This window comes from Tasmannia lanceolata, unplaced genomic scaffold, assembly GCF_043159265.1.
Source record: "Tasmannia lanceolata isolate RefF3 unplaced genomic scaffold, GAP_Taslan_0.1 ptg000023l, whole genome shotgun sequence".
Lineage (NCBI taxonomy): Eukaryota > Viridiplantae > Streptophyta > Magnoliopsida > Canellales > Winteraceae > Tasmannia > Tasmannia lanceolata.
The window spans coordinates 1,333,434-1,359,598 of NW_027518700.1; the positions used below are offsets into that span (position 1 = coordinate 1,333,434).

At 38.1% G+C, this 26,165-nt stretch overlaps 2 protein-coding genes across 2 annotated transcripts; one reads left to right on the forward strand and one right to left on the reverse strand.

Moving 5' to 3' along the window:
- The first annotated feature begins 348 nt into the window (after positions 1-348).
- Positions 349-7,693, forward strand: LOC143856137 (zinc finger protein CONSTANS-LIKE 9-like). Its single transcript, XM_077366223.1, has 5 exons — positions 349-486; positions 2,088-2,824; positions 3,682-3,906; positions 6,050-6,345; positions 7,023-7,693. The coding sequence occupies exons 2-5, from the start codon at positions 2,237-2,239 to the stop codon at positions 7,150-7,152; spliced, it is 1,239 nt and encodes a 412-aa protein (XP_077222338.1). The 5' UTR covers positions 349-486; positions 2,088-2,236; the 3' UTR covers positions 7,153-7,693.
- Positions 7,694-11,143: 3,450 nt separating this feature from the next.
- On the reverse strand, positions 11,144-16,493 carry LOC143856763 (uncharacterized). The gene is made up of 5 exons (XM_077367039.1): positions 16,352-16,493; positions 14,604-14,677; positions 14,144-14,283; positions 12,127-12,202; positions 11,144-11,447 (listed from the first exon to the last, which is right to left on the reverse strand). The coding sequence occupies exons 2-5, from the start codon at positions 14,659-14,661 to the stop codon at positions 11,257-11,259; spliced, it is 465 nt and encodes a 154-aa protein (XP_077223154.1). The 5' UTR covers positions 14,662-14,677; positions 16,352-16,493; the 3' UTR covers positions 11,144-11,256.
- Between the last annotated feature and the right edge of the window lie 9,672 nt (positions 16,494-26,165).

A 26,165-nucleotide genomic window follows, 5' to 3' on the forward strand; every position in this document is an offset into this window, starting at 1 on the left:
CGCAAAAATATCAACGGGGAATATCTCGTTAACTTTTTCAAAAGGCTATGGATAAATTCACACCCCTTTGTAGGATGATTCGCGCCACTCTTAACGTGAATTGCGCCCGACTTAAACTCCTTTTGACGTGGACAAAAGGGTGCGAATCATCCTACAATTGGTGCGAATTTATCACATACCTTTTCAAAATTAGAGATATTTTGGTTTCTCGATTTTGCAATGTCCGAAAAGTCCTTGCATGTGTACTGTCTCATGCTGTTACAGTGTTACCTTCGTCATTATGCGCTTCTAGTGGAAAATACCCTTATCCTTCCCCATAATTACGTAATCACCCTTTTAAAGAGAGAGCTTATCTTTTCACGATGACGTTTGTTCACTTTTTTCCTAAATTCCTCTCTGGATTTCGCTAGGGTTTTCATGCGAATGAAACAAAACCTTTTCGCTCTCTTCCCCCATTTTTTTGTTCTTGAAGATCTCAGCAAATCGGTAATTCTACGAAATTCTCTTATTTTCTGTAATTCTTTTGCTGTTTATCTCATCGCGAATGAGCTTTTCTGTGCTATATTGTAGGTAGACCATTTCTTTCCTAGGGTTTACTTTTTCACACAATTAGCTGAATTTTATGGAATTTTGTTTTTAGTGTCAGAGATCGTTTGGAACTGGCGAAAGAAGGATTTTGGTGTAATTTTTTTTTTTTTTTTTTTTGGAGAATTTTGAGTTTAATTATAAAAAAAAAAAGGTGAATTCCTTGCTTTATGCTTTATGAGATTTTATTATTTCAGATTAATCTCGAGGAATTTGATGAAAATTCTGTTGGAAATTGAGTTTCGAATGAAAATTTCGGCAATGGAAAATGTATGGATTTTCTGTTCTTTCTCTACGAATGAAAAATAGTAGAACTTTAAGATTTTTTTTTAATTTTTATTTTCTGTTTTTGAGTTGAGAATTTTGCCTCCTTTGTTGTTAACAATTAATCATTAAAATTAGGGGATGAATTTTTTATAACAGTATTCGAACCCTCGCACTTTCATAAAATTCATCTCTGGTGTTGTGCTTGACAATTTTATTTTGTCAAGATTTGATTGATTTGAGTTGCAGTTTATAGCACTGAATATTGTTTCACTTTTCCGGTAGGGCGATCGATGTCCTTCTGTTTATTTTCTATACTATTATTTTGTTAGAACGATTGAGATGTAGAGCTTTCAGTGCGACTAATTGCGGGTCAGATTTAAAGCGTAACTCGCTTACTACTTGATTCTGTTTAATTTTCATTTGTTTTTTATTTTGTTTGAAATTTAAAGAGCTTTTTTTTTAATGTTTCTGTTGTAAATGACAACATGAAGTAGAGGCATCACATGAATGCTTGGAAATTGAAAATTGAAATGATGAAATCGTCCTTTTTCTCTTTCGTGCTTCCGTGATTGTTTATGGAAGATAGTTTATTAAATTGTCAAATGGTCTGGAAGGAACATGTGGTAGTAGTTTCTTCCTCAATCTCTTATGTCGTGTTCATTTTGCACTTAATTTTGAGTCCAATAATCAGTTTTGCACTTAAAATGAAATGTCAAAATCCAAAACGAACAAAGCCTTTGGGTGCTCAGGGTTGGAGCAGTTACATGTTGTATCTCTTATTTTCTAACTTCAGTTTTTGGAGGGGATGACAAATGAGGAGAGGACTCGGTAGACTGATATTCTTTGACGAAATGGATTTGGGTCACAGAAAATTGCTTGGCTTAGTTTGCTATCTTGGCTGGACACTAGAGAGCTGGATCCTTATCCATGTTGTCAACTTGTAATAGAAGATGAGAAACGCTAAAAAGTGTTCCGTTTTGAATTTTCTAAATAGTAGATTTTATCAACATTTGTGCTGTATGTTAGTCCTCTTAACTCTAGAGCCTATCGTTTTGTATTTCTTGTGTGTATTTCATTTGTTCCTGCCAAATGGTACCAACTTACTGGACTCTGGACAGTTGTGGTATTATATAGGATACAAATGCGAATGGTGCATAGAAAATGCCTTTTTTTCTTTGTAAACAATCTTTGTCTCATTTTACTAGAGTTCTGAATCCTCTGAAATGGTTTTGAAGGTTGTAGTCCAGCTGGGTTATGCTATGCTTAAGATGCTTATGATCGAAAGTTGAATACCCAGGAAAAGATTTGAAAGCTAAACAGAGCATATTGTTTTGCCTTTTGATTCAATTGTCACGTTGACTCCAGACAGAGGTGAAAGAGAAATATGGGTCGCATTTGTGATTACTGTGGGGAGCAAAGGTCTATGGTATACTGCAGATCTGATGCTGCTTGTTTGTGTTTGTCCTGTGACCGCATTGTTCATTCTGCAAATGCACTTTCTAGACGCCACCCACGGACCCTTTTGTGTGAGAGGTGCAATTCACAGCCTGCAGTAGTGAGGTGTATTGAGGAGAAGATCTCATTTTGTCAAAATTGTGACTGGAATAGTCATGGTAACTCTGCTTCAGCTTCAGGACATAAGAAGCAAGCTATCAACTGTTATTCGAGCTGTCCTTCTGCAGCGGAACTTTCTAGAATCTGGTCATTTGTTTTGGACTTCCCTTCTATGGAAGATTCGAATTGTGAGCAGGAGATGGGTTTGATGAGCAAAAATGAAAACTGTGTTAGTGACTATTGGGGACCTCCAGAGAAAAGCAGTGCGTTAGGCCCAGCTGGCGCAAGCAGGATGCGTGAACTGGAAACTGTGGATAAATTTGATGATTGGATAGGATCCTCTTCAAAGTCTGCTTTGAATCCTATGCCATGCAGTGTAGATCAGCCAGATGGTTCTGCAGACTCAACAACACCCAAGGTGATTTATTGCTTTGGAATTCTTAATATCTATGGCCTGGAATTTTTTCATAGAATTATGGTTTCTGTTACTGCATATATGCCATTGCATAGCATTATCTGTGTTTCGCCTAAGACTTGTCTCATGCGAATAAATATCTCGCCGGTGCTTGAGATGTGAATTCCTCATGAGTGCAACTTGGATTGTTCAAATAATGACCATTGAGCAATCATCTTTCCATTTTGTGCAAATTACAGAAGTTGGGGTGCTGTTCCTTCATGAATGAACAGTTTAGTTTCTTAGGCTTGAATTGTAGACTCTTGACTTGACTTCTTTTTCACGAAGTGCCATGCATTTCATGTACCTATTTCATAACTTGAATGGCCATGAAGGGCAGTAGTCTTGTATTCAGAAATACCTAGCTGATCTAATTTCTGAGGTGCTTTTCCTGGACTTCTTGAGTCATATGCTTGAACTAGGTCTCTCTCAGACTCCTGAGATTTTGAAAGGTGCGCCGGAGTATCTGTTATGAAATGCTCATCACCATATATACAGACATGTTCATGACCTCTCCTGATAAAGTAGTCAGAGTGGTAGTTTGAGATCATATTTGTAACCTTGGACATGGTAGCATTTTAGATCTTCTACCAGTTTGGGCTTTCAAAAATGAAGATGGACATGATTATCTGAAAATTTTATGGTACCTGTTAATATAGAAAAGGGATACATTATAACATTCTGCATGTGTTGGCGCTTCACTGTGTTCACTGAAGTAATTGATTGTGGCGGTGTTCCATATTTGTACTTGAGAAAATTTCAGAACATCTTGATTTTAACCAAGTATTTGTTAATACCCTTTCTGATCTATTATGCTGCAGAGCTGTACTGGGATGAAAGGCCTTGGAATTTCTGAAGCTGATGACCTCTATGAGGATTTCAATATGGGTGATATTGACTTGAATTTTGACAACTATGAAGAACTCTTTGGTTTATCTCAGAATAATTCCGGACAGCTTTTTGAGGATGCTGGAGTCAATAGTTTATTTGCAATGAAGAGCATGTCTGCCGCTGATTCCGGTGGTCAGGGTGAATTTGTTGCAGAGGTTTTATCCTAGCTCATTCTTATTTCTATTGCTCAATCTTTCTCTGTCAGGTTTTCCATATGCTATAACTTTTTATGGTCATTTTAGGGCTTATACTTTTCTTTTCAGTTACTTGTGCTAGCACCAAGCCATAATTACTTAGATCTGCAGTATCAATGTTCTCAGAACAGATCAACTCTCTTGTTTACTTATCAGAGTAACGAAAAACAGCTTCATGAATCGACTGCACAACATTTTATATATGGGCATGTCATACCGAGATTGTTCTAGGTTGTCTTTTATTAAAGAACATATTGAATCAAAGTTGATTTGGATTAGCCAAATTCTTTTAATACATAGATTTCCACCAGGATATCTAAGAAGTGAATGTAGCCAGATTTTTCATTACAATCATACACCAAAGCACTAAGAACTACTTTACTTCCTATTGTTTCTACATTAGGAACATTGGAGCTCTGATGTCCTGTTCACAACAAGATAGGAAATAGAAGAACTTGGAACAATTCAGATCATTCTCATTTTGTTCTCATGGCCAATGTAAAAACTGTACCATATAGAAAATATTTGAGACTAAACTATATGCATACACTTATAAAGAGAATCAGGTATACAGGATAAAATATATAGAAAAGGTGATAGATCTATCCCTTTACAAACATATATAGTCAGCAGTTCCATTCATGTGCCTTCAACCACCTTCTTTGGTTTTCCAACTACCAAAAGTGCCTGTTGTAGGAATCCTTTTGTGAATAAATAAGAAAGAATGATCAGGTTTCTGATGCCTAGTTATGTTCCCACCTTTTTCTTTTTCTTTTTTCTGAAGAATTCTTCGATGGTGTGGTTAAGATTAAGACTTAAGAGTAGCAATCAATCAGATTTGGTCATGATCATAACCCCATATTTGGGATTTTTCTGTCATCAAATGTTCCTGAAAATTCACCAGGGTGATGATTTGTCAAGTTCTGGTGGTATGAAATGCATGATGGGATTATAAATTGCATGGAATACCTGATTTGAAAGGTTTATTTGGTATTTTGTCACTAAAATTTTAAGTAGGCAAAAACCCATATTACTTTGCTGTTTTTCCATACTTGTGGGCAAAAGAGGCCCATCAAAATATGTTCTTAGTTTCTCATATATAAGTGTGCATGAATTCATCCACATTTATGCGTTTCTGCAAAAGTTATGGAATGGTGCCACATGTTAACTTATGGCTCTCCGCCTCTCCTTATTTGAAGCTAGTGGTGGCACAGAATTATTCTTAATGTAATGACTCCTTATTCATGGCTCTGTTGTTTATGACCGTGCATCCGAAATATACAAATAATGATATAACAATTTAACACATTAGTTGGCTAATTTGAGTATCTCAAATAACTTAAATTTAAATGTTTTTCTTTACTTTGAACATTTTATACAACTATAACACTTTTAATAGGAAACTGATATTCATTAGTACATTGTATCACTCAAAAAAAAAAAAAACTGTATAGTAGCATGCTGCAATTTGGCGTAATTTTTGGCATTGTAATAGTGTTGTTTTTGGACTTATGACTTGGAAGGGTTCTTGTACCCGGTGTCATCCTCCAAGTCTATCTTCTAGGTAAGTAGCAATATGGGTTATTTATGAAAAGGAGAAAAAGACAACCACCTTCTATTCTGCTATAAAACCCTTTGTGTGCATGGCTTGACATATTTCATCAAAACAGTTTGAGTTTACGTGTTATCCACTTTTCCCATGGGGAGGAATAGGCGGTCTCATGAACGAAAATGGGATGTACAAGACATTCTTCAACACGGTAAATTTCGTCAATGTAGATAAGGTGCTCCTATGGAAATATGGATACAAGCATTTCATGGATATCTAAATTGAATTAGGTGGATTGTTGGCTATAGCAATCACAATATATAAGATTTGGGCCAAAGTATCTGGTCATATAGCATATCTATACAGGCAGCATGTCATATGCACATTGAGAGTATCTCTACACCTTGGGATGACAGAAATCTCGTGCAGTATAGTGGTTGCATTGGAACAATATTTCTCACTTTCACCTTTGTCTGGTGAAACTGTTACAAAGTATGTTTGGATTCATTCATGTGTCATCCAATGGCAGTTATTGATCTTCATATTCTTTCTCAGGCGTCCTCGGCTGGGCAGACTATAGCAATGCAGGCAGCAGGCAGCAATGAAGCATATCGAGGGACCAAAAGTGACACAGACCTCTGTTTTCAAGGAAGACAAGTTCGTTCCAGTCTCTCATTTTCTGGCTTGACTGGTGAGAGTAGTGGTGGAGATTATCAAGACTGTGGGATATCGTCGTCGATGCTGCTCATGGGCGAGACTCCATGGTACCCCAATGGTCCTGAAAACTCGCTCCCAACAGGAAGCAGGGACAGTGCCGTCATGCGTTATAAGGAAAAGAAGAAAACACGCAAGTAAGTATACACAAACACGTGCACAAATATGCATACATATGATTGTCCATGCATGTGTGTGTGTGTCTGTGTTTGGGGATGTCTAGGGAATTTCACACAGCCATTTTGCAGCCCGTCTTTTTCAAGAGAGAAAAGCCACCTCATAGTGAATTTGGCTTATTCATTTAATTCATATGAGGTCGAACTTCTCTTGTGAAGAGGGCTGCAAAATGAGAGAGAGAGAGAGAGAGAGAGAGAGGGGGGGGGGGGGGGGGGGTGGTCATTGTAATGCAAGAAAGTGCACTCACTACGGCATAGCAGGACCCACCTTTGTTTGATCTGAATCGTCCATTTGGTAGGCCTTGGGATCTCCTATGGCCTAAAAATTTAGCCAATCATGCAATCCTAGCATCCAATAATGTAGTTTTCGACTTCCCATGTTTAGCAACAAAAGATACACTATTGGATGTTAGGGTCGGATGATTGGCGTGATTTTTGGGCCACTTAAGATCCAAAGCAAGATGTATCAGGCGGGCAGTTCAGATCAATCAAAGGTGGGACCTGTTAATGTTTTCGTGGGATTGATCTCATTGTATTACAATGAGGTCACGCCCTCTTGAGTATTCCTCCACGCATAGAAATGCCAAATGAAGTGGAGAAGAAGCATGTGATGATACTCGTTTCTTTCCCATAAACAGGTTTGAGAAGAAAATAAGGTATGCTTCTCGTAAGGCAAGGGCCGATGTGAGAAGACGTGTGAAGGGTCGGTTCGTGAAGGCAGGCGATATTTATGATTATGATCCGATGTGTCAGACAAGAAGCTGCTGAGGAGAACACAGTCTCCGACTATATTCAATAGCACAGGGTCAGCAGTGCCTTAATATATCATGGAGATGATAGAACTTTGGGATCAAAGGCTGATATACCAAATGCATCCCTCTCTGTGGCACGCTTTTCATTTATAGACAGAACAGGGCCCCATGCTTGGTTTATAGAATTCTCAGGTAGAGAAGCACTCTGCCTTCCAGGTATCACTCACCATCGACAAGATTACAATTTCTTCAATCAATGCTGAAAATATGAAATTTGTCCTCTGATGCTTATGCTACCAAACTCGCCGGAATTGTATTCCCCATCTCTTTTTGGAGGACAGGTTTTCTTTTTCTTTTTCCACACATTGATAATTCAGCTTCCATTGCATGGAATCTGGCAATGGTGCACTTCCAGGTTAGAGGAGAAACTCTTATTTTAGATGTTTATAGTTGTGATTTATTTTTCATGTGAAATATGTAGAGCGTATAGTTACTTATGTATCTTAACTCAATTTGTAGTAATTGCATATATATGAAGATGGGAGGTTTTTATGTTATTCCAAAGGAGGCCCATGCAGAAAAAGGCTGTAGGACAAAGTCATTTTGGTTTTGTTGTAGAGATTAGGGAAACTGTGAACTGGAGCTGTAAAAATAGGTCTCTTGTATTATTCTATTCCTAATTTTCAGTTGTTAGGGTGCTTTGATCTTGGATAACCGCCTTGCATTTGCTATCAATTGTTTTATATAAGAAACTTAATTTTTCTCACAATTTCTATGACATTGCATTGCATGTGCTTTTTTGATGAGGAGAAGGCGGCCAACACCACTTCTAGAGATGAACAGAGTGGGGCTTTTCCCGATGGGATAGACGTCATTGGATAGGCTGTTCTTGGATTGGCTATCCTGCTTGGATAAGTTTATCTTGAAATTATCTTGTTGGCCATTCGCCAATTTTGTTTTGGTAATGTTTTATTCAACAAGGGTTGTTTGGCTATGCGCAAACCACTTGGACGCATAAATTAATTTCACGAGACATCCAATCAGAAGAAAATTGATTTACCTATCTTTTTAAAAAAAAGAAAAGGATTCCATTTATTAAAAGAGAGGATTACAATTTCACATAAGGTCAATTTTGATGGTTTTAGTTTGGCAATCCAGGGCCAGCTGGAGCTGGAATTGGGAGAGTTTTAAGGGATGACGGGGTCGATGAGGTGAACCTTTTCTGGGCCTATTGGGGTTCCAGACTCCAACGAAGCTGAATTAAGAGTGGTCTTGAGAAGCATTAGAATAGTGGATGAAGGTATGCTTTCATCTTTTGATTGTTGAGGGTGATTTCCTTAATGTGATAAAATAGTTGGATGGAAGTCATCATCATCCCTAGAGATTTGATGAGTTGATGGATGAGATCCAGGAGAGAATTGTAAGTTTTGGTGTAAGGTTTTAGCATGTTAAAAGATCAGCCAATGGTGAGGCATATAGATTAGCCCATGCTTATTTGGGAGGGTTGAGTTTGAAAATTTTGATTTCTTACCACTTTGATATTTATCTTTTTGGTGTTGTCTTGAATTTAGCCTCGACCATCTTGGTTTTGGGCATCCTCTTTCAAAAATTTAAAAAAGAAAAAGAAAAAAGGTTCACATAAGGCCATGTTTGGCCACCATGGAAAAAATATTCCAAGGAATATTTGCGGGGCCAGTTGTGAGAGATGGGCAGGAGATGGAGACTTGAGAGAGGGTGATAGGGAGGCGGACATGAAAAGCTCCTATAAGCCAACAAAAACCAATTCTAAATAGATATTTTCTTTTCATTTTCACTAGTTTTTAGGAATTTTTGGTGCTTCTCCCCACCCAGTTCTCTCCCTCCCCATCCTTCTCAGCTCCTCTCAAGTAGCTGTCCCCACGAATATTCCATGGAATAATTTTTCTTGTTTAGCAAACATGGCCTTGTGTCCACATGTACGGCTACGTGGCCCATCCGGTCAGTAGCCTCTACAGCTATGTTGAAATGCATAGCAACATGAAAGATCATTGGAAATTATCGGCAACATGTTACAGTAATATATTGGTAATGTACCAGTAATTAATAATGATTAATAAAGAAATATTTTAATATAAAATAAGAGGAATGATAGATGCAAGGGAGCCTTGCATAAAGAGCTAAAAAAGGGCCCTTGATTGGTTCCACGTCATTGAGTGTAACCGTTTAAAATCAGTTGAAAATGTGAATTCGGTTACACCTGTTGACGTGGAACCAACCACAGGCCCTTTTACGGCTCTTTATGCAGGGGCTCCCTTGCATCTATCATTTTAATAAAAGGAATAGATTATTAATTTTTTGTAAAAGTAATATAATACTAAAATAATAAGAGGAATTCTAGAGTGAAGGGAGCCGTTGCAAAAAAGAGGTGAAAGGGCTCTCCCATTGGTTGCACATCCCCATCATGCATTAATAATAACGGCCGAAAAGTCAAAGATGAGGGTGACTTGCAGCCAATGGGGGAGCCCTTTCACCTCTTTTTTGCAAGGGCTCCCTTCAGTTTATATTGAGTAAATAGTTGGTAAAATAGATTGGGTTTTTGCAAAAGAAGTCTTGAGTGAATTTTGGGGCTGCACCCTGGTTCTCAAAAATTATTAGCCCCTGTATTTTGGGGCTGCACCCGCATGCACGGCCCTCCGCCATATAATTTCTCTACATAGATTTGAGTGAATTTTGCAATTGAGGTCATGCCATCAATTTGTGACCAAAATACCCATGGTAGATTTTTTGACAAATAGATAAGATCAAAATGTCACTATACCTGAAAAGGATGAAAATCACCTTTCAAGAAGACCAAAATATCCATGATGGTGAAGATATTTTTTTTTTTCGCCCATGCATAGGGCCAAGAATGCTAGTATATATAGAAATGAAATTCCTCGTGGGACCTACGCATCAAAACATGATGCAAAATGGTGGGCCCCACCCAATTCATGGGTGTGACTAGACTTGGCAAACACGAACTGTGCCCGCGGGTGAACCCGACCCACCCGCAAATTTGCGGGCACGGGTCTGAGTTTTAGTGACCCGTCAAAACTGACCCGCGGGTGACTCAACCCGCAAAAACATGGGTCGGGTCGGGTCAACCCGCGGGTCATTTGGCTTTTTTAAGGGTGGTGATTTTGTCATGCTAATCTATTTTTTAAGGGTTTGACGCCTGAATAAGTTATGGCTGGCACCATAGAATATAAATAGGTTGTGGCTGGCACCATAGGTTGATCCCAACTCTCCGATCTGAATGTTAGAGGGCTGATCATTTGATCCTAACCCTCTATAGATCGGAGGGTTAGGATCAACCTATTGAAATGATTTTTGGGGCACAACCTATTTAGGCTGTGGGCCATCTAATGGACGGTTTGGATCATCCCACGGTGCCGGCCATACTGCCCTCATCAAAATCCAATGATAACATTTCCCAAAATAAATGACTTTGAATTTGCGGGTGACCCGCAGGTTGACCCGGCTCACCAGCGGGCCGCGCGGGTCACCTAAATTCTGACCCTCATTTCCTGACCCGGCCCGTGTGACCCGCACCCGCAGGTTGACCCGGCCCGGCCCACCCATTTGCCAGGTCTAGGTATGACCGTGAGTTGAGTTTGTGGGACCCACCCTATCAAAATATATCAGTTCTCATCACACAGGTATTGCATTTTGGTCTTTTTATAAGTTAGTTTTCATCTATTTCACATATAAGGACATTTTGGTCTTCTTACCTTCCAGTAAAAAAATCTACATATTTATTTTGGTCACAAATTGATGGCATGACCTATTTGCAAAATTCATTCAAATGTGATGACTATTTGTAAATTGTCAAATTTGAAGACTTTTTCAAATAAAGCAAAATAGAAGACTTCTTTTGGGAAAAAACGCCAACCAATTATTTTAAAATGACAAAATTGTCCTCTATAAAATCAAATAAATATTTATTGAAGCTTAGATATTTCCATCAAAATTGTATCCTGTAAAAGAAATAAAAAGAAAATATTAGATTTCTTTGTCTAATAAAATATAATATTTTTACCGAAATAAAGTTATGCGACAGAAGCCAATTTCAAATTAATATCAATTTTCTCTGAGTTACTCATCATCTTCTCTTATAGTCCTTGTAAGGACCCTCACTCTCTTGATCTTTCAGCAATCCAAGAAATGCAAGCAGGCCAAAGAAGAAGAAACCGCCTGACCAACCATGCCCTCCGCCTCCACCGCCACCACCACCATCATCACGTGGGGGAAAGCCGGTCCCACCATCGTCAAGTTCAGGCGACTTTTCTTTTCCTGAGTTAACCTATTATCTATCAGATTTATGTTTAAAAAATATATAAAACTAAAACAATCAAAGCATAATTATTGGGGGTTCCACGCGAATTCAATGATCCCACATTGGAAACTTGAATGGATGTGAATGGGTTTACAAGGACTTGGGCACCCTCTCCTTAATGGCTAGCTAGCTTTTAAGGGCGAGTTCTACCTGGGTATCAACAATAATGACCATGAAAAGAACAAAAAAGTAACGACAATGAAATTCAACCCTTACTATAAAAAGGGAAATGATTTCAGCACTCCAACGTTTTGATAAAGATGAGCGAAGCATCTTGTGGCTTAGTTTTTGAGAAATGTAATAACCTTTTTACAGCCCTTTAAATACTAAATGACAAGATGCTGCACGCATCGTATCAAAACATTGCCGCATTGATATCATTTCCCTTATAAAAATTCACTTGAGCTGATGATCATCGGCTTAGTTTGGATAGGCTGTTGAGTACTGACACTGAGTCTAGAATCCAATGTAGTAAAAATCACTTGAGTTGATGAACATCAGCGAGAATAAATTTTTATAAAATTGGGGTGTTCTTCCTTTGGCTTTGCCAATTCAGACTTGAAAGCAGAATAGATGTCAAGTTCTAGTTTTTTAACAATGCTACTAATCATTAAATTATCAATAAATGGATTTTACCTTGTACGGGAGCGATGGTAATGGTGGATGATTGGCGCTGAACGGTTTGGGTTTGCTCTGCTGAGCATCTCGCACCCTGCAAGAAAGCAAAGTCACACAAGGAAATACAAATTTAGGTATTCTTAGCAGAGCACTGGATCCTAGGATCTTGGAAAATTCTACAAAACCAAGGTAAGCATAGGTGTGCTATACAGATACGGATATTTAGGGGCTGTTTGGATACACGGATTTTAGAATCCGTGGTTTCTTCAAAATTGTAGCTAAGAGACAAGAGAAGAAGCGGACCAGACGTCGTTTTTTACTTCTCACCCTTCTTTCCGTCAGCAAGAGAGTAGCAGATCCTCCCATATTTCCAGGTTTTAGAAATCTCAGGATGCAGGAGAGATTTTTAAAACTTGAATTTCTCACTTAAAATCCAAGAAACGCTGTCAGGACAGCATACAACAGCTTGATCATGAACCCTCGTTTACATTGTTTCCAAACTAACAACTAGGATTCTAAAATCCGCGTATCCAAACGGCCCCTCAAGAAAAAGGAAGTAGATTTTGAAAGGGCATTCCGAATCTAGAAAAATGATTAAGACAACCCTTAATGAATCTTAGCATCTGATGAAAGTGGCTACTTAACTGACGAGCCAACCTCAGAATTTTAAGACATTTATCTCATGTAAGACCTTTATGGAAGGTATTTAGTTGGGGTATATCTAATATTGCTTTTGAAACTTGGAACACTTTCACCTCTACTAATCAAAGGCTAACTATTCAGATGCGTGATAATAGCATATGATCGTGGAAAAGAATCATTGACTGTCTATTGTAGTAGAGGCTGGCAAATTGACCTGTAAACTTGGTCATGAGAGGGGCCTAGGTTTTGGATCTGTCCTACGAGAAAAGCAAGAGAAGTTTTTTTTTTGAAAGCTTCCCTTGCTTTTCTCGTAGGACAGATCCAAAACTTAAATGAGGAAGTTAGCAATCATGGTTATATAAAGCTGACTAAATGAGGAAGAGCTGCTTATGTGGTCTCACTTTACCACCATCTGCTTGAGCTCTTTCAAATAAAGTCCGGGATCTATGACAGTTTCTTAGTACCTCAACAAAATCCTCTCTGTTAGGGGCAGAATCTGTCCATCAGAGAGAGCAAGTCATGTGGCACCAGCCCGAGCCCGAAGACCTGATTTACTAAACGGAAACCGAGGATAAAAAGGTCATCTCGAACCTTCCCCTCGAGTAGTAATACTGTTAAAGTGGGAGACTACGTTAGCACCAAAGATGGAAACCGAGCCCCACACGGCAACTCTCCTAATGGTTCGGATAAACTTAGAAGCCGAGATCCATAAGAAAACTCGGTGACCGCCCAGATAAGTATGGAAAACAATTCCATAGGAAGGCCGCCCAATTAGAAAGTCTCCAAAAAAGGCAAGCTTCCTAAGCTACCTAGAACTCCCAACTCAAAAAAAGAACCCCCATGCTCAAGGTAAGTATATAAGCTCTCAAGCACACCGTTACTCTGCTCCTTTGTTGCTCGGTATTTCACTATTGAGCCATAATCTGGCTTGAGTGTCGAAGGGTCTTCCCGGAGTTCAAACTTCGGGGCCTCTAATGTGTTGTTCATTGAGCGCAGGACGAGGACGAAGCGAATCTCCAGTTGTTCCTCCAACTTGATCGGATTTCAGCACCAACAATTTCCATATATTCTTTTGATAAACTGATTCTCATTAAGAAAGGAGTGCCTGGTTCTGCCCTTGTCATGATTACTCTTAATGGTCTTGGTGAAGAATCTTGATTTTTGTCACTTCTCTTTCCACTAGAGCAACTTACTCTTTCTCTTCTTCTATTACGGACAAGTTCATCTGGGAAAATGAGTTTCTAAGGAAAAAGGTGCATAGGTAGGTTGATTTTTGTCATTTTTTTTTAAATTTTTGAATGAATTAGTCTTTTATTTATGGAAATGCAACGCAAGAGATTTAAGAAGAAGAAAAAGATGAATCTACCACAAAAAGTAGAAAATATCTGCTCACCGAGGCAGCAGCACATATTACCGCAGAGGAGGCCAGTCGGTGAGTGACCAAAACAGATCTTTCACGTTGAAATGGTTGAGAATTGCCACGTACCACTACACCGGATTTCATTATCTGAATCATTCTGCTATGCTGAACTTCTGCATTGCCAATATTAGGAAGGAAATCAAACTACATTAATCAGAGGTTCCAAAATGAAGACAAATAGAACTACTATTAAAAAAAAAACAGTCAGTGAACATTCAGTGGAGAACTGCTGGGTTGCTTGGGGAGATCATGGATTTTCAAGTGTTGTTGAGAGTTTTAAGGATTTTAAAAGCTATAAGCCAAAATAAGTGTTGTTGAGAGTTTTAAGGATTGGCTTATAGCTTTGCCAATTGTCCTTTCATTAAGGAAGTGAACTAAGCCAAGGAAAATATACCAATACCATTAAAGTCCAAGATATAAGAAATTAACGTACCTAGATGTCTCTTAGCAGAAATGGGGAGTGTAGGCACAATTGCACCCAACGAAGACATCTTTATCCAAATAAACCTGCAGAACTTCATTGCTCAGAGTTAAAACCAAATCCATGAAAGAAACCATAAGAGAAATTATTTACAGCTTATAAGTTGGATAACTTGAAATAAAATTGAAACCAATTGAAGGATCACGTAGCATCTTAAGCGTACCATTTAAAAAATATATATCTTAAGCATACAGGAAAACATGCATGTTGAACTTTATAACAAAACATTAATGTTTCACCTTTAGTTAATTTCTAGAATTGTAGCTTTGCAAATCTTTGTAAACATCAACCAACATATAAATCTACCATTGTCTTTCTTTTCTAAAGCATTGGTTAGCAAGAGACAAGAAAAGAAAACAATAAAACACTGTTAAAATCTATTTCAAGGATGAGAAAGATACAAGCAACAGGACTGTAGGTTGCAATCTATTTTGATTCTTTTTCTGCTTAGACTTTTGTTGGTGATTTGAGTGTGCAATGCGCTATGAGAATCTAATATTGTTCTTTAATGGTTTTGAAGAACACATGACAAAAAAGAATGGATCAAACCTTCAAATTTGTCAAAGAAATAGCTATTAAAGAGAGGCTTAGAAATGGAAAAGTCATAGAACAAGGCTTTTTTTGGTAGTCTGCCTATTGTTCTGCAAAACTAATGATACGTATATGTTATGGTGTGTAGGAGCAACTTGCAAGGTAGTTATTGTAGGGATTTTCATTTAGGTTTGTGGGTATGTGTTTTAGAGTTATGGCTGGTAGTGAGTGGGTAGGGGTGTGGCAGCTCAGTATTTTAATGAAAATAGAAGAAGAATAAATTTATAGCACAAAGGAAACTTTGTTCTAGGAGAGTCATGGTTCCTCTCAATTTGAGCCATTAGGAGGTCCGGTTGCCTCGAATCAACCCCTCTCTCGCCCCTTTTCTATCTTTCCTTTTGTTTATTTGCGTTACGGCCGATTAGGAAAGTAACAACTTATGATCAATCGTGTATATACCAAAACATCTCAATAAAACAAGGTCTTTTGGAGAAATGCCAACAGGATAAATTGAAAGAATTTTCATACCACTGGGACAAATCTGCAAGAAAAAAAGAAGAAGCACCTCTTATGTTTAAATGTAACCTAAAAATCTACAAGACATCCTTGATTGCCTAAACTTAAGGTTTAGCATATAGTTTTTATCATCTCACGAATACCCATATATTTAATGTTAGAAAAGAATAAAATGAGATGAATAAACACGTTAAAGAAAAGAAAAAGACTTGTTTTGAAGATTATAATCACAACAAGGCTTTCTAAAATTCGAAAAACAAAGTCCTGAAGTTTAATTTCAGTGGTATCCGAATGTTTAACTAAAGAATCGAATTAAATCTCGTAATCAATGGGTTTTCTTGTGTATTAAGAAAACAAAAGATAAAAAAAAAAATTATCTAGGAAAATCCCCCTAAAAAATCTCAGAACCCATTCATCCTCAATCTAATTAAAGATAACAGGCAAATTCCCCAAACTGGGCAATTGGGTTTTTCTTCAATAGCACCGAGATGTTGAATCAAAAGAAGTGCATTAATAAATCAACAAAAATTTCTGACAAAACTCAATAACAAGAGAGGATTTCCAAAGATTTTTTTTTGAGAAATAGATTTTGAAAAGAGAGAAAGAAGGATCATGACCATGAAATTCAGAATGAAATATGAAGAATTGAATACCTTTGTTGGGAGAATTTCTAAGGCGGTCTATGATATCTCGTCCTTGGACGGCAAGGAAAGAGGTAAAATTAAGTAGAGAGAAGGAACGGATGAAGTTCCATCGAGTATTCTTAAGATACCCAAAATGCCCTTGACTTTAGCATTTCTCAATCTTTTAATTTAAATTATATGATCACACATTCCCATAAAATAAAATGGAGCTCCTATACCACAAATGGGCAACTTGGGTCGGGCTAAACCCGATTTCGGTTCGGGTTGGGCTAGGGTTGAGGCCTTCGGCGACCCGGAGGTCTAATTTTATTGTGATTTTCAAAATCTAGGGTTATGTTTTTGTTTTGTATTTTTTCCTATTTTTGCCCTAGGGAAGGTCGAACGCAACCCGACTCAACTTGAACCCATTTAGAAAACACGGGTAAATCGATCAGGCTAGGGTTGCGAGACTTTGAGGCTTGAATCCATTTAGAAAACACGGGTAAATCGATCAGGCTAGGGTTGCGAGACTTTGAGGCATGTTAGGTTAGGGTTGACCATTCTCTACACAAGGCTTGGGTTGGGTCGGATTAGGGTTAAGGGAATGTTATCTCGAGTTGGGCTAGGATTGGCCTCAGCCCGACCCAATCAGTTTTATGATCGAACATCGACAAGTTAGGGGTGCCTGTAAGCAAAATCCGATAAGCAAGAATACCAAGAATCGAACATAGCGGATGTTCGATCGCGGATCTGGACGTTCTTAAATTGGTGATCAATTTTATCTACTCCTTGTTTACCTTTGAGATTGATATTGCTCCGTTCCAATTCTAAAGTTGTAGAAATTATACAGTACCAAAAGTGCTAGGGAGTGAGATCTTTTTGGCTTTTATAGACGATCCCTAAGAGCCTGGAGCAAGAGCTAACTCTAATAATTTCATAATTTGAGAGTGGCAAATTGGTCAACCCTTTAATCAGTACTTTAATTACCAACTTAGTCATCATCCTATAAAGTTATAGTGTGCAATAAAACCCCGTATAGTTTTCTAATCAAATACATTTAATTAAACTCCATTTTGAATTGAGTTAAAAAAAAGTGATTTTACCATTTTTCAAAATTTTCTTTTTTTCTTACTTCCTCATTTCAAAATATTCCTCGACTTTGATCAGTCAAAAAATTTAATCGTTTTTAAAAAACCCTATGCAATGTATCCAACTTATACAAATAGAAGAACACTAACAATATGTGTAAAATCCATAGAGGAATGCTAAACTCATGGGCGCCCTTGCAAAAATGGGATGAAAGGGCGCCCCCATTGGTTGCACCTCACCCAAGTGCAATTGATATTGTTTGACTTTAACAGATTATAAATGCACTTTGGTGACATCAACTAATGGGGCTGCCCTTTATCCAATTTTTGCAAGGTTGCTCGTGAGTTTAGCATCCCTCAATCCAGATCACACTAATAGGGAAATGTACCCGAATTTTTATGAGTCAGTACCATGGTTTTAAATTTCGACCGTCCGAAATTTCGGTGGAGACCAACACTGAAATGACACTTATCCAAAACGGTATTTTATTTTGGCCGAATTTCGGCCGAAACTTCGTTTTTTCTGAAATTTCAACAAAAAAACTTGTTTTTAAAAAATATATATATATATTTGACCAAAATTACTGAAATTTCGTCCGAAACCGAAATTTTAAACCATGGTCAATACCCACTTGTTCGAGTTGACTAGAATTGAATGAGCCGAGTTAAAATATCGAACCTTGGAACTATGCTCCATATAGAGGAGGCCACAAGCTCTAGTCCCTTTGTTGTTGGTTTTAGTTGCAATAATGTCAAAAACCATGTTCATCTTGGTATGAAAATAGTTTTCATTATATGGGAGATGTAAATCAACCTGGGCACCAAAAATGCAAAAAATATGTGCGTTTGGGCATGTTTGGCCACCATGAGAAATTATTCCACAGACTATTAGAGGGGACAGTGTATTTATTTTCACTGTTTTTCTAGGGATTTTTCATGCTCTCTCCACCCGTGCCCACTAATGTCTCGCTCTCTCCCTCCTCAGCTTCCCTTTCACAGTTCGGTAAATGACTATTCCATGAAATGAATTTCCATGGTTGCCAAACATGCCCTTTATATAGAACCAAAGTGTTACGTGCCTAATTGGCCATAACGGAGATAAACAAACGTAAAATAGAAAAAGAGGGGGAGAGAGGTTGATTTGAAGCAACCAGACCTCCCAGGCGGCTCGATTCGAGAGGAACCGTGCCTCTCCAAAACAAAGTCTCATTTGTTGTTGTAAAAATCATCTCTTCTTTTTATTTCATAGAAATGCTACTACAAAAATACAAGCAAGATGGAATGCTACATCACAAGCCCATTTACCCACTAACAAGACACATCACAAATAACTAACTCCACAACCCTAAACTACATACCCACAACTACATAACTACGAGATTAAAACTACTCATAAACATAAGCACATATCACAAAGCCTAAAAGTGTAAAGTATTTAATAAACTATATAAAAATTTTCATTTATACAATATGTAATAGTTATAACAAAATTTACATTCATAGTTAGTTAATGCTTCAATGAAACTTTATATTTTTAAGGCCCTAAATAGTCTTAGGGCCACCTAAGTTTTCCCATTAAACACCATATAAACAAATTAATTCTTCATTCACCAAGAATACAACACAGAAAAGACACTAAGAAAGTTTTCCTTCAGCGGCGTTTGTTTTCCGGCGGTGAACTTCTGTTACGGGTAAGGAAAGGATCCCGCGTGCGTGGTCGGAGAACACAAGCAATTCGTCTTTGCACTCATCTGTTTGTTTAGGAATGATTGCACCGGTGTGGGCTCTAACGGGATGATCAACGGCGAAGACTTCTCAATGTGTTTGAAATTAGTTTCCTGTGGTAACTCTTGAGCTTTTTGAGCCATTTTTTTAACCTGTGGTGATTCATTTCAAGCCATGTTCAATACTCATCTATGTGAAACTACAAATTACTCCAAAAGCTTAAGCTGTTAGTGTTGGTATTATTTTAGTCATTTATACTTCAACACTCCCCCTCACGCGTGGCCACTTTTTTTCTACTGGACTTACAGGTGGTACATGTGGCTCTTCTTTTGGGTTGGTTGTACACGTGGATTTTTAATATCAAGGAGTCGGTGGGTTTTGAACCCAAAACCTGCTGTGAGGCAATAGCTTTGATACCATGTGAAACTACCAATTACTCCAAAAGCTTAAGCTGTTAAGAGATGGTGTTATTTAATCATTTATACTTCAAAATGGTGATCCATTTAAAATCTGAAGTATTTCAAGTCATGTTCAACATGTACTCATCTATTGGACTTAGAGTTATGCTCATCAAATGATCCTAACCATCCGATTAGAGGAGTTCAAAGTGGACCATTGGGTGAGTTCAATTATAGAATACGGACCTCTTTTCAATGTCTTGCAAATAAGATTGTTTTAGTTTAATCTTGGGCCTGTTGGGATTGCAAGATTTTTTTATTTTATCGGAAAAGTTTGGAATGGGCAAAATATTCCTACTAATTTGTTTTACACATAAATAAAGATAACTTGAACCAACCCTATTCAATTTTTATTTTGGGGACCTTCAATTAATGATGCTATGCCTCTAAATTAATCATAATCATACGAGTTCCCTTCAAACCAAGGAAAGAAACATTTTCCTAAGAAAAATTGTTCAAGTGATTTGCCAGGCAATTTAACGGAAAGCCATTTTGCGGCTCAATTTTGCACGACGGAACAGCCATATATAGGTTCACTTTTTAGCAGATTTTGTACATTGATTTAATTCATCCAAACTAGCTGTTCTCTCATGCAAAAGTGAGCCGCGAAATGTCTTTCGCGAAATTGCCTAGAGGAGACGAGTGAAAATCAAACCCAAGAGAGAAAAGGCTATGCTTTATTAATCGATTATTATGCTGCTAAAAAATCGGCTCTCTTTTCTCTTTGCCATAGAGATTTGCGAAATCAGCACTTTTCCACCACTAATTTTCAGTTCATCTCCCTTGCCAAGAAAGGAGTCTTTCGGGTCGCGTTTGAGTGCTTTGACTATCTACCTCCTTGAATTATTGTACTGCTATCTTTGTATTATCTTTGTTCCTTCAGGACCACCTCGGTTCTGTTTTTACATATATATATATATATATATATATATATATATATATTATGTTGCCCTTTTCAAAAAAAAATTTCAGTTCATCTCGGAGTAGTACATTTCCTTCAAACTATATAAATACACAAATCCGCACCACCTTGTTTTGATAATGACACTACTTCTTTTTACATTTTTTTTAGGAAAATGTTATCAGCACAACCATGTTTTGATATTTCCCCAAAAGCTTTGACAAGCCAATTAAAAAAAGAAAGGAGAAGCTGCATTTGTGCAATTATTAAAACATGGTTGTGCTGATAACATTTCCATTTTTTTAAGTAGCTTCTCATACCGTCATAGGTGTTACAGTAATGTGTGGTCATTGGTCAACATCTAAGAATAGAAGTTCAGAACCAAGCGAGTAGTCCCATTATCATACTATGGTGGTGCGGATATCGACTGCCTTGTACAGATGGGAGTTAATTGGCTAGCGTATCTAATGGGCCTTTTGGGCTGAGCTAGGCCTTGAAATCAATGGCCAGGAAGGCATTTATTAGGGGGCTAATTAGTAATTAATGATATTTGATTCACCATGTTTTAATAATTGCACAAACTCGAGCTTGTCCTTTTGTTTCAATTGGCTTCTAAGAGCTTTTTGGGAACGGTAGTGACCTTTGACAGCTGTTTTAATTATAAATGACAAAATAAGTTAGTGCAACTCTTAAAACATGACGAGGAATCGATTGGGCCCACCCACATGATGTAAGCATAATCCAAACTTTTCATCTTCCAGTCATGCATTATTAACCATTAGACCAACCGCTTGAATCTGAACCGTTGATTTTATTTGTTGTAACCATCCATTTGTAACTAGTTGATTAGATAGTTGGGAACATGATGTAGTGCCAACATGGCAGCAATGTCATGCCTAGGTGGTTTTGGTGGAGTTCCAAGGTGCATTCCGGCAGTAATGTTGCTGGCTCATTTTTGAACCTCTTTTTTTGGACCTCTAAATAGCAGAATTATAGAAAGTAGTGAACTACAAAGTTGTATGTCTCTTTGAGATCTTTCCAACAAGTATTTATGCTCGAAAATTAGACATAAGGGTAGAAAGTTATGACAGTTTTTGTGGACTGTGTCTGTGGATTCCCAAAACAGTCGAAGTTAGTGAGTTACAATGCAATCAATTTTATGTTAGTCCCTAAGCTAGCTAGTGGAAGAGCTTGAACGAATTTTCTTTGGTTTTCTTTTATTTAAAGCTAGAATCTATCTTTAGAGGGGATTTTGGATGTTGATTAACTTATGTAATTGATGGAATATCAATTGGGTTGAGCTTTGCTCTCATTTTCTTCTTCTTCTTAAGTTGTTTTATTGATTTCTAATTTCTCTTCTTCTTCCCTCTTAAGCACCCGCATTATCTGGTATCAGAGCCAACGTTTCTCTCTTGGGCTAGCTTCGATTTGATTTTCATGGCGGCACGAAGAGGTAGAGGAAGGCGTGGTAACCAAATGATGGAAGATTTAAGAGAATAAAGAGATGATGAACTTCTAGCACTTCGAAGACAAGTTGAACAACTTACCATGCGACTTGAATGCCAAGAGGCTCGTAGTGAGCGTGGTAGATCAAGCCATGGAGGTTCTAGTGATGAATCCGATGTGAATCCCTTCGCCCATACTCGTGAAAAGGCTAGGTTGGGAAGGTTCTATCTTGATTTCGACACCGTCAAGATTGACTTGCCGGAGTTCCATGGTCGTCTACAACCCGAAGAGTTTCTTGAATGACTTAGTGCCATTGAGAAGTTCTTTGATTACAAAGAGACACCCGAAAGCCAATGTGTGAAGCTTGTGGCTACAAGGCTTCGTGGCTACGCTTCAACATTGTGGGATAAGGTTCAAGAGATGAGAATCCACAAAGGAAAGTGTAAGATCTCTTCTTGGGAGAAAATGAAGTCAAGGCTTAAGGAGAAATTTCTTTTGTTGGATTTTTTCCAAATTATCTTTTCTCAATTCAACAACCTACGCTAAGAATCCAAGAGTGTGTTGGATTACACCGAAGAATTCTACAAACTCATGGCTCGTAATGATATTCAAGAGGGTGAAAATCAACTTGTGGCAAGGTATGTTGATGGTTTGAATTTTTTCATTCGTGATGAGGTGGAAATGCATCGATCATTGAGCGTCAATGATGCTTATCAACTAGCCTTGAAGGTGGAGGCTAAGCTTTCTTGTCGTGGTGCTAAAAAGTATGTGGATGTTCGTAGTTTCTATCATTCTTCTAAAGGTGAATCTTCACATGGTGGAGGTACAAAGTCAAGGTCCGAATATTTCAACAAAAATTCTACAAAATCAGCCCCTACACATCAAGTTGGAAATCTGCCCAATCGCCCAAACAATTCAAATGCTTGTTTCAAGTGTGGTCAAGTTGGCCATCGTTTCAAAGATTGTCCAAAGAGGCAAGTAGTGGCCTTCGGTGATGAAGAAAATGATGATAATTTTATTGATGATTCAAATCAGCCCATATATGATGAGGAAGATGGCATACAACATGAAGAAATCAAACCCGAAGAAGGAGAAAGCTTGGTGATCCAAAGAGCACTTGCTACACCAAAGGTTGAATCCGATGATGATTGGCTCCCTTCCAATATTTTCAAGACTCGATGCAAATCTCATGACAAGGTTTGTACCATTGTGATCGATGGTGGGAGTTGTGAAAACATCGCATCTCATGACATGGTGAACAAACTCAAGCTCAAAATCGAACCACATCCAAAGCCCTATATGATTGCATGGTTTAAGAAGGGTAATGAGGTAAAAGTTACTAAACGATATTTAGTTTCATTTTCTATGGGTAAGAATTACCATGATCAAGTTTGGTGTGATGTTGTCCCTATGGATGTGTGTCACATACTCTTAGGAAGGCCATGGCAATATGATAGAAATGTTACTCATGATGGTCGTAAAAATACATATACCTTTCGAATGGAAAAAGTGGAGATTGTTCTTTTGCCTAGTAAGGAGGGAAAGACACCCAAATCTTTACAAGAGGAGGGTAGTAATTTTCTCACTTCATCAATGTTTGCAAGAGAAAGTGAGAGTAGTGGAGTCATTTACATGCTAGTGGCGAAAGATTTGGGAATGTCCTTCAATGTGCCTAGTGGTTAGAACCTCTCTTGGAGGAATTTAAGGATGTCACACCCGATGAGTTGCCCAATGGACTCCCTCCTTTAAGTGACATTCAACATCAAATTGATTTGATTCCCGGTTCTAATCTTCCCAACAAGGCTCACTACCGTATGAGTCCTAAAGAGCATGAAGAGTTGAATAGGCAAGTCATTGAGTTGTTGAAGAAATGTTACATCAAAGAAAGCATGAGCCCTTGTGCGGTGCCGGCATTACGTAGTCCAAAGAAAGATGGAACATGGCGTATGTGTGTTGATAGTCGTGCCATAAACCGGATCACTATCAAATACCGGTTTCCCATTCCAAGAATTGATGTTTGACATGCTTGGCGGTTCAAAGATATTTTACAAGATTGATCTTAGAAGCGGCTACCATTAAATTCGAATCAAGCCGGGTGATGAATGGAAGACCGCTTTCAAGACATGTGAAGGCTTATATGAGTGGCTTGTTATGCCATTTGGTCTCTCCAATGCTCCAAGTACCTTCATGTGGGTAATGAATCAAGTCCTTCGCCCTTTCATTGGAAAGTTTGTTGTTGTTTATTTTGATGACATTCTTATTTATAGTCATGATAAAAGTGAGCATGTAGAACATTTAAAGGTTATTCTAACAACTTTGAGAGGTGAAAAACTCTATGTAAACCTCAAAAAGTGTTCTTTCATGACAACTAGCCTAGCTTTCCTAGGCTTTGTTTTGACTTCAACAGGGATTATAGTAGATGATGAGAAGATCAAAGTTGTCCAAGAGTGGTCTACTCCAAAGAGCTTGCAAGAAGTGAGGAGTTTCCATAGATTGGCCTCATTTTATCGCCAATTCATAAGAAATTTCAGCACCATATCAGCCCCTTTGACGGATTGCATGAAGAAAGATGGGTTCAGGTGGACTATGGAGGCTGAAAAGAGTTTTCAACTTATAAAGGGCAAGTTGTCTAGTGCTCATGTGCTTGCTTTGCCGGACTTTGAGAAGATGTTCAAGGTTGATTGTGATGCCTCTCATGTGAGCATTGGCGGAGTACTTAGCCAAGAAGGTCATCCCATTGCCTTCTTTAGTGAAAAACTCAATGAAGCAAAGAAGAAGTACTCTACCTATGATGTGGAATTTTATGTCATTGTTCAAGCACTTCGGCATTGGCGATCATATCTTGTTCAAAGGGAGTTTGTTTTGAATTCCGATCATGAAGCTCTCAAGCACATCAACAACCAAGGAAGCCTAAATCGAAGACATGTAAAGTGGGTTTCTTTCTTACAAGAATATACTTTTGTGTTAAAGCATAAGAGCAGAAAGTGCAATCAAGCGGCGGATGCTCTTAGTAGAAGAGTGGCTCTTCTTAATTCCGTGAGTGTGCAACTTGGAGGGTTTGATACCATTAGAGACATCTATGCTAATGATGAAGACTTTGGTAAAATTTGGAAGCTTTGCAAAGAAGGGAAGCATGAAGATTATCTTCTTCAAGATGATTTTCTCTTTAAGGGGAGTCGCTTATGCATTCCAAAATGATCCCTTAGAGAGTATGTTATAAAAGAACTACATTCGGAAGGTTTGGGAGGACATTTTGGAAGAAACAAAACTATTTTGCTAGTGAAAGAAAAGTATTTTTGGCCGACCATTTACCGAGATGTGATGTGTTATGTGAAGAGGTGGCGAATGTGCCAAACATGTAAGGGACAAACTCAAAACACCGGTACCTACACTCCACTTCCACTTCCTAATGCTCCATGGGAAGATGTTAGTATGGATTTTGTGGTTGGCTTGCCGAGAACTCAAAGAGGTAATGATTCCATCTTCGTAGTTGTTGATTGCTTCTTTAAAATGGCCCATTTCATTCATTGCAAGAAGACTATGGATGCTTCCTATATTGTTAATCTTTATTTCAATGAGGTAGTTAAGCATCATGGTGTTCCGAAGTCCATTGTTTCGGATAGGGATACTAAATTCCTTAGTCATTTTTGGAGATGCTTATGGAAAAGAATTGGTACTCTTTTGCTCTATAATAGTGCCTATCACTCTCAAACCGATGGACAAACCGAGGTGGTGAATCGAGCTTTGGAAAACTTGCTTAGGAGTTTGGCGGCAAAGAGGCCCAAGCAATGGGATATGATGCTCCCTCAAGCGGAGTTTCCTTATAATTATGTTGTGAATCGTTCTACCGGTAAGAGCCTATTTGAAGTGATCTATGAAAAAACTCCAAAACACTATCTTGATCTTGCACCCATTCCCGATTTATCGTTGTCTAACAAGAAGACGGAAGATTTTGCTACTACCATAACAAAGATTCATGAAGAAGTGAAGAAGAATCTTGAAGAAAATACCGAGAAGTACAAGCAAGCGCCCAATACTCATCGCCGAATCAAAATCTTCAATGAAGGTGATCTTATGTGGGTTTATTTGAAGAATGAACGATTTCCAGCCGGATCCTATAACAAGCTTAAGGAGAAGAAGATTGGTCAATGTCAAATTCTCAAGAAAATCAATGATAACGCATACAAGATTGAGCTCCATCCAAATATCAATACTCACTCAACTTT

Bases quoted from the DNA above. Each gene is read 5' to 3' on its own strand.
- LOC143856137 (XM_077366223.1), top strand. From the start codon at position 2,237: ATGGGTCGCATTTGTGATTACTGTGGGGAGCAAAGGTCTATGGTATAC. The intron at 3,907-6,049 runs GTTTTATCCTAG...ATTCTTTCTCAG, and splicing joins AGGGTGAATTTGTTGCAGAG to GCGTCCTCGGCTGGGCAGAC. The intron at 6,346-7,022 runs GTAAGTATACAC...TCCCATAAACAG, and splicing joins GAAAAGAAGAAAACACGCAA to GTTTGAGAAGAAAATAAGGT.
- LOC143856763 (XM_077367039.1), bottom strand. From the start codon at position 14,661: ATGTCTTCGTTGGGTGCAATTGTGCCTACACTCCCCATTTCTGCTAAG. The intron at 12,203-14,143 runs GTGAGCAGATAT...GCTTTCTTGCAG, and splicing joins TAATATGTGCTGCTGCCTCG to GGTGCGAGATGCTCAGCAGA. The intron at 11,448-12,126 runs GTAAAATCCATT...AGGTTAACTCAG, and splicing joins TACCATCGCTCCCGTACAAG to GAAAAGAAAAGTCGCCTGAA.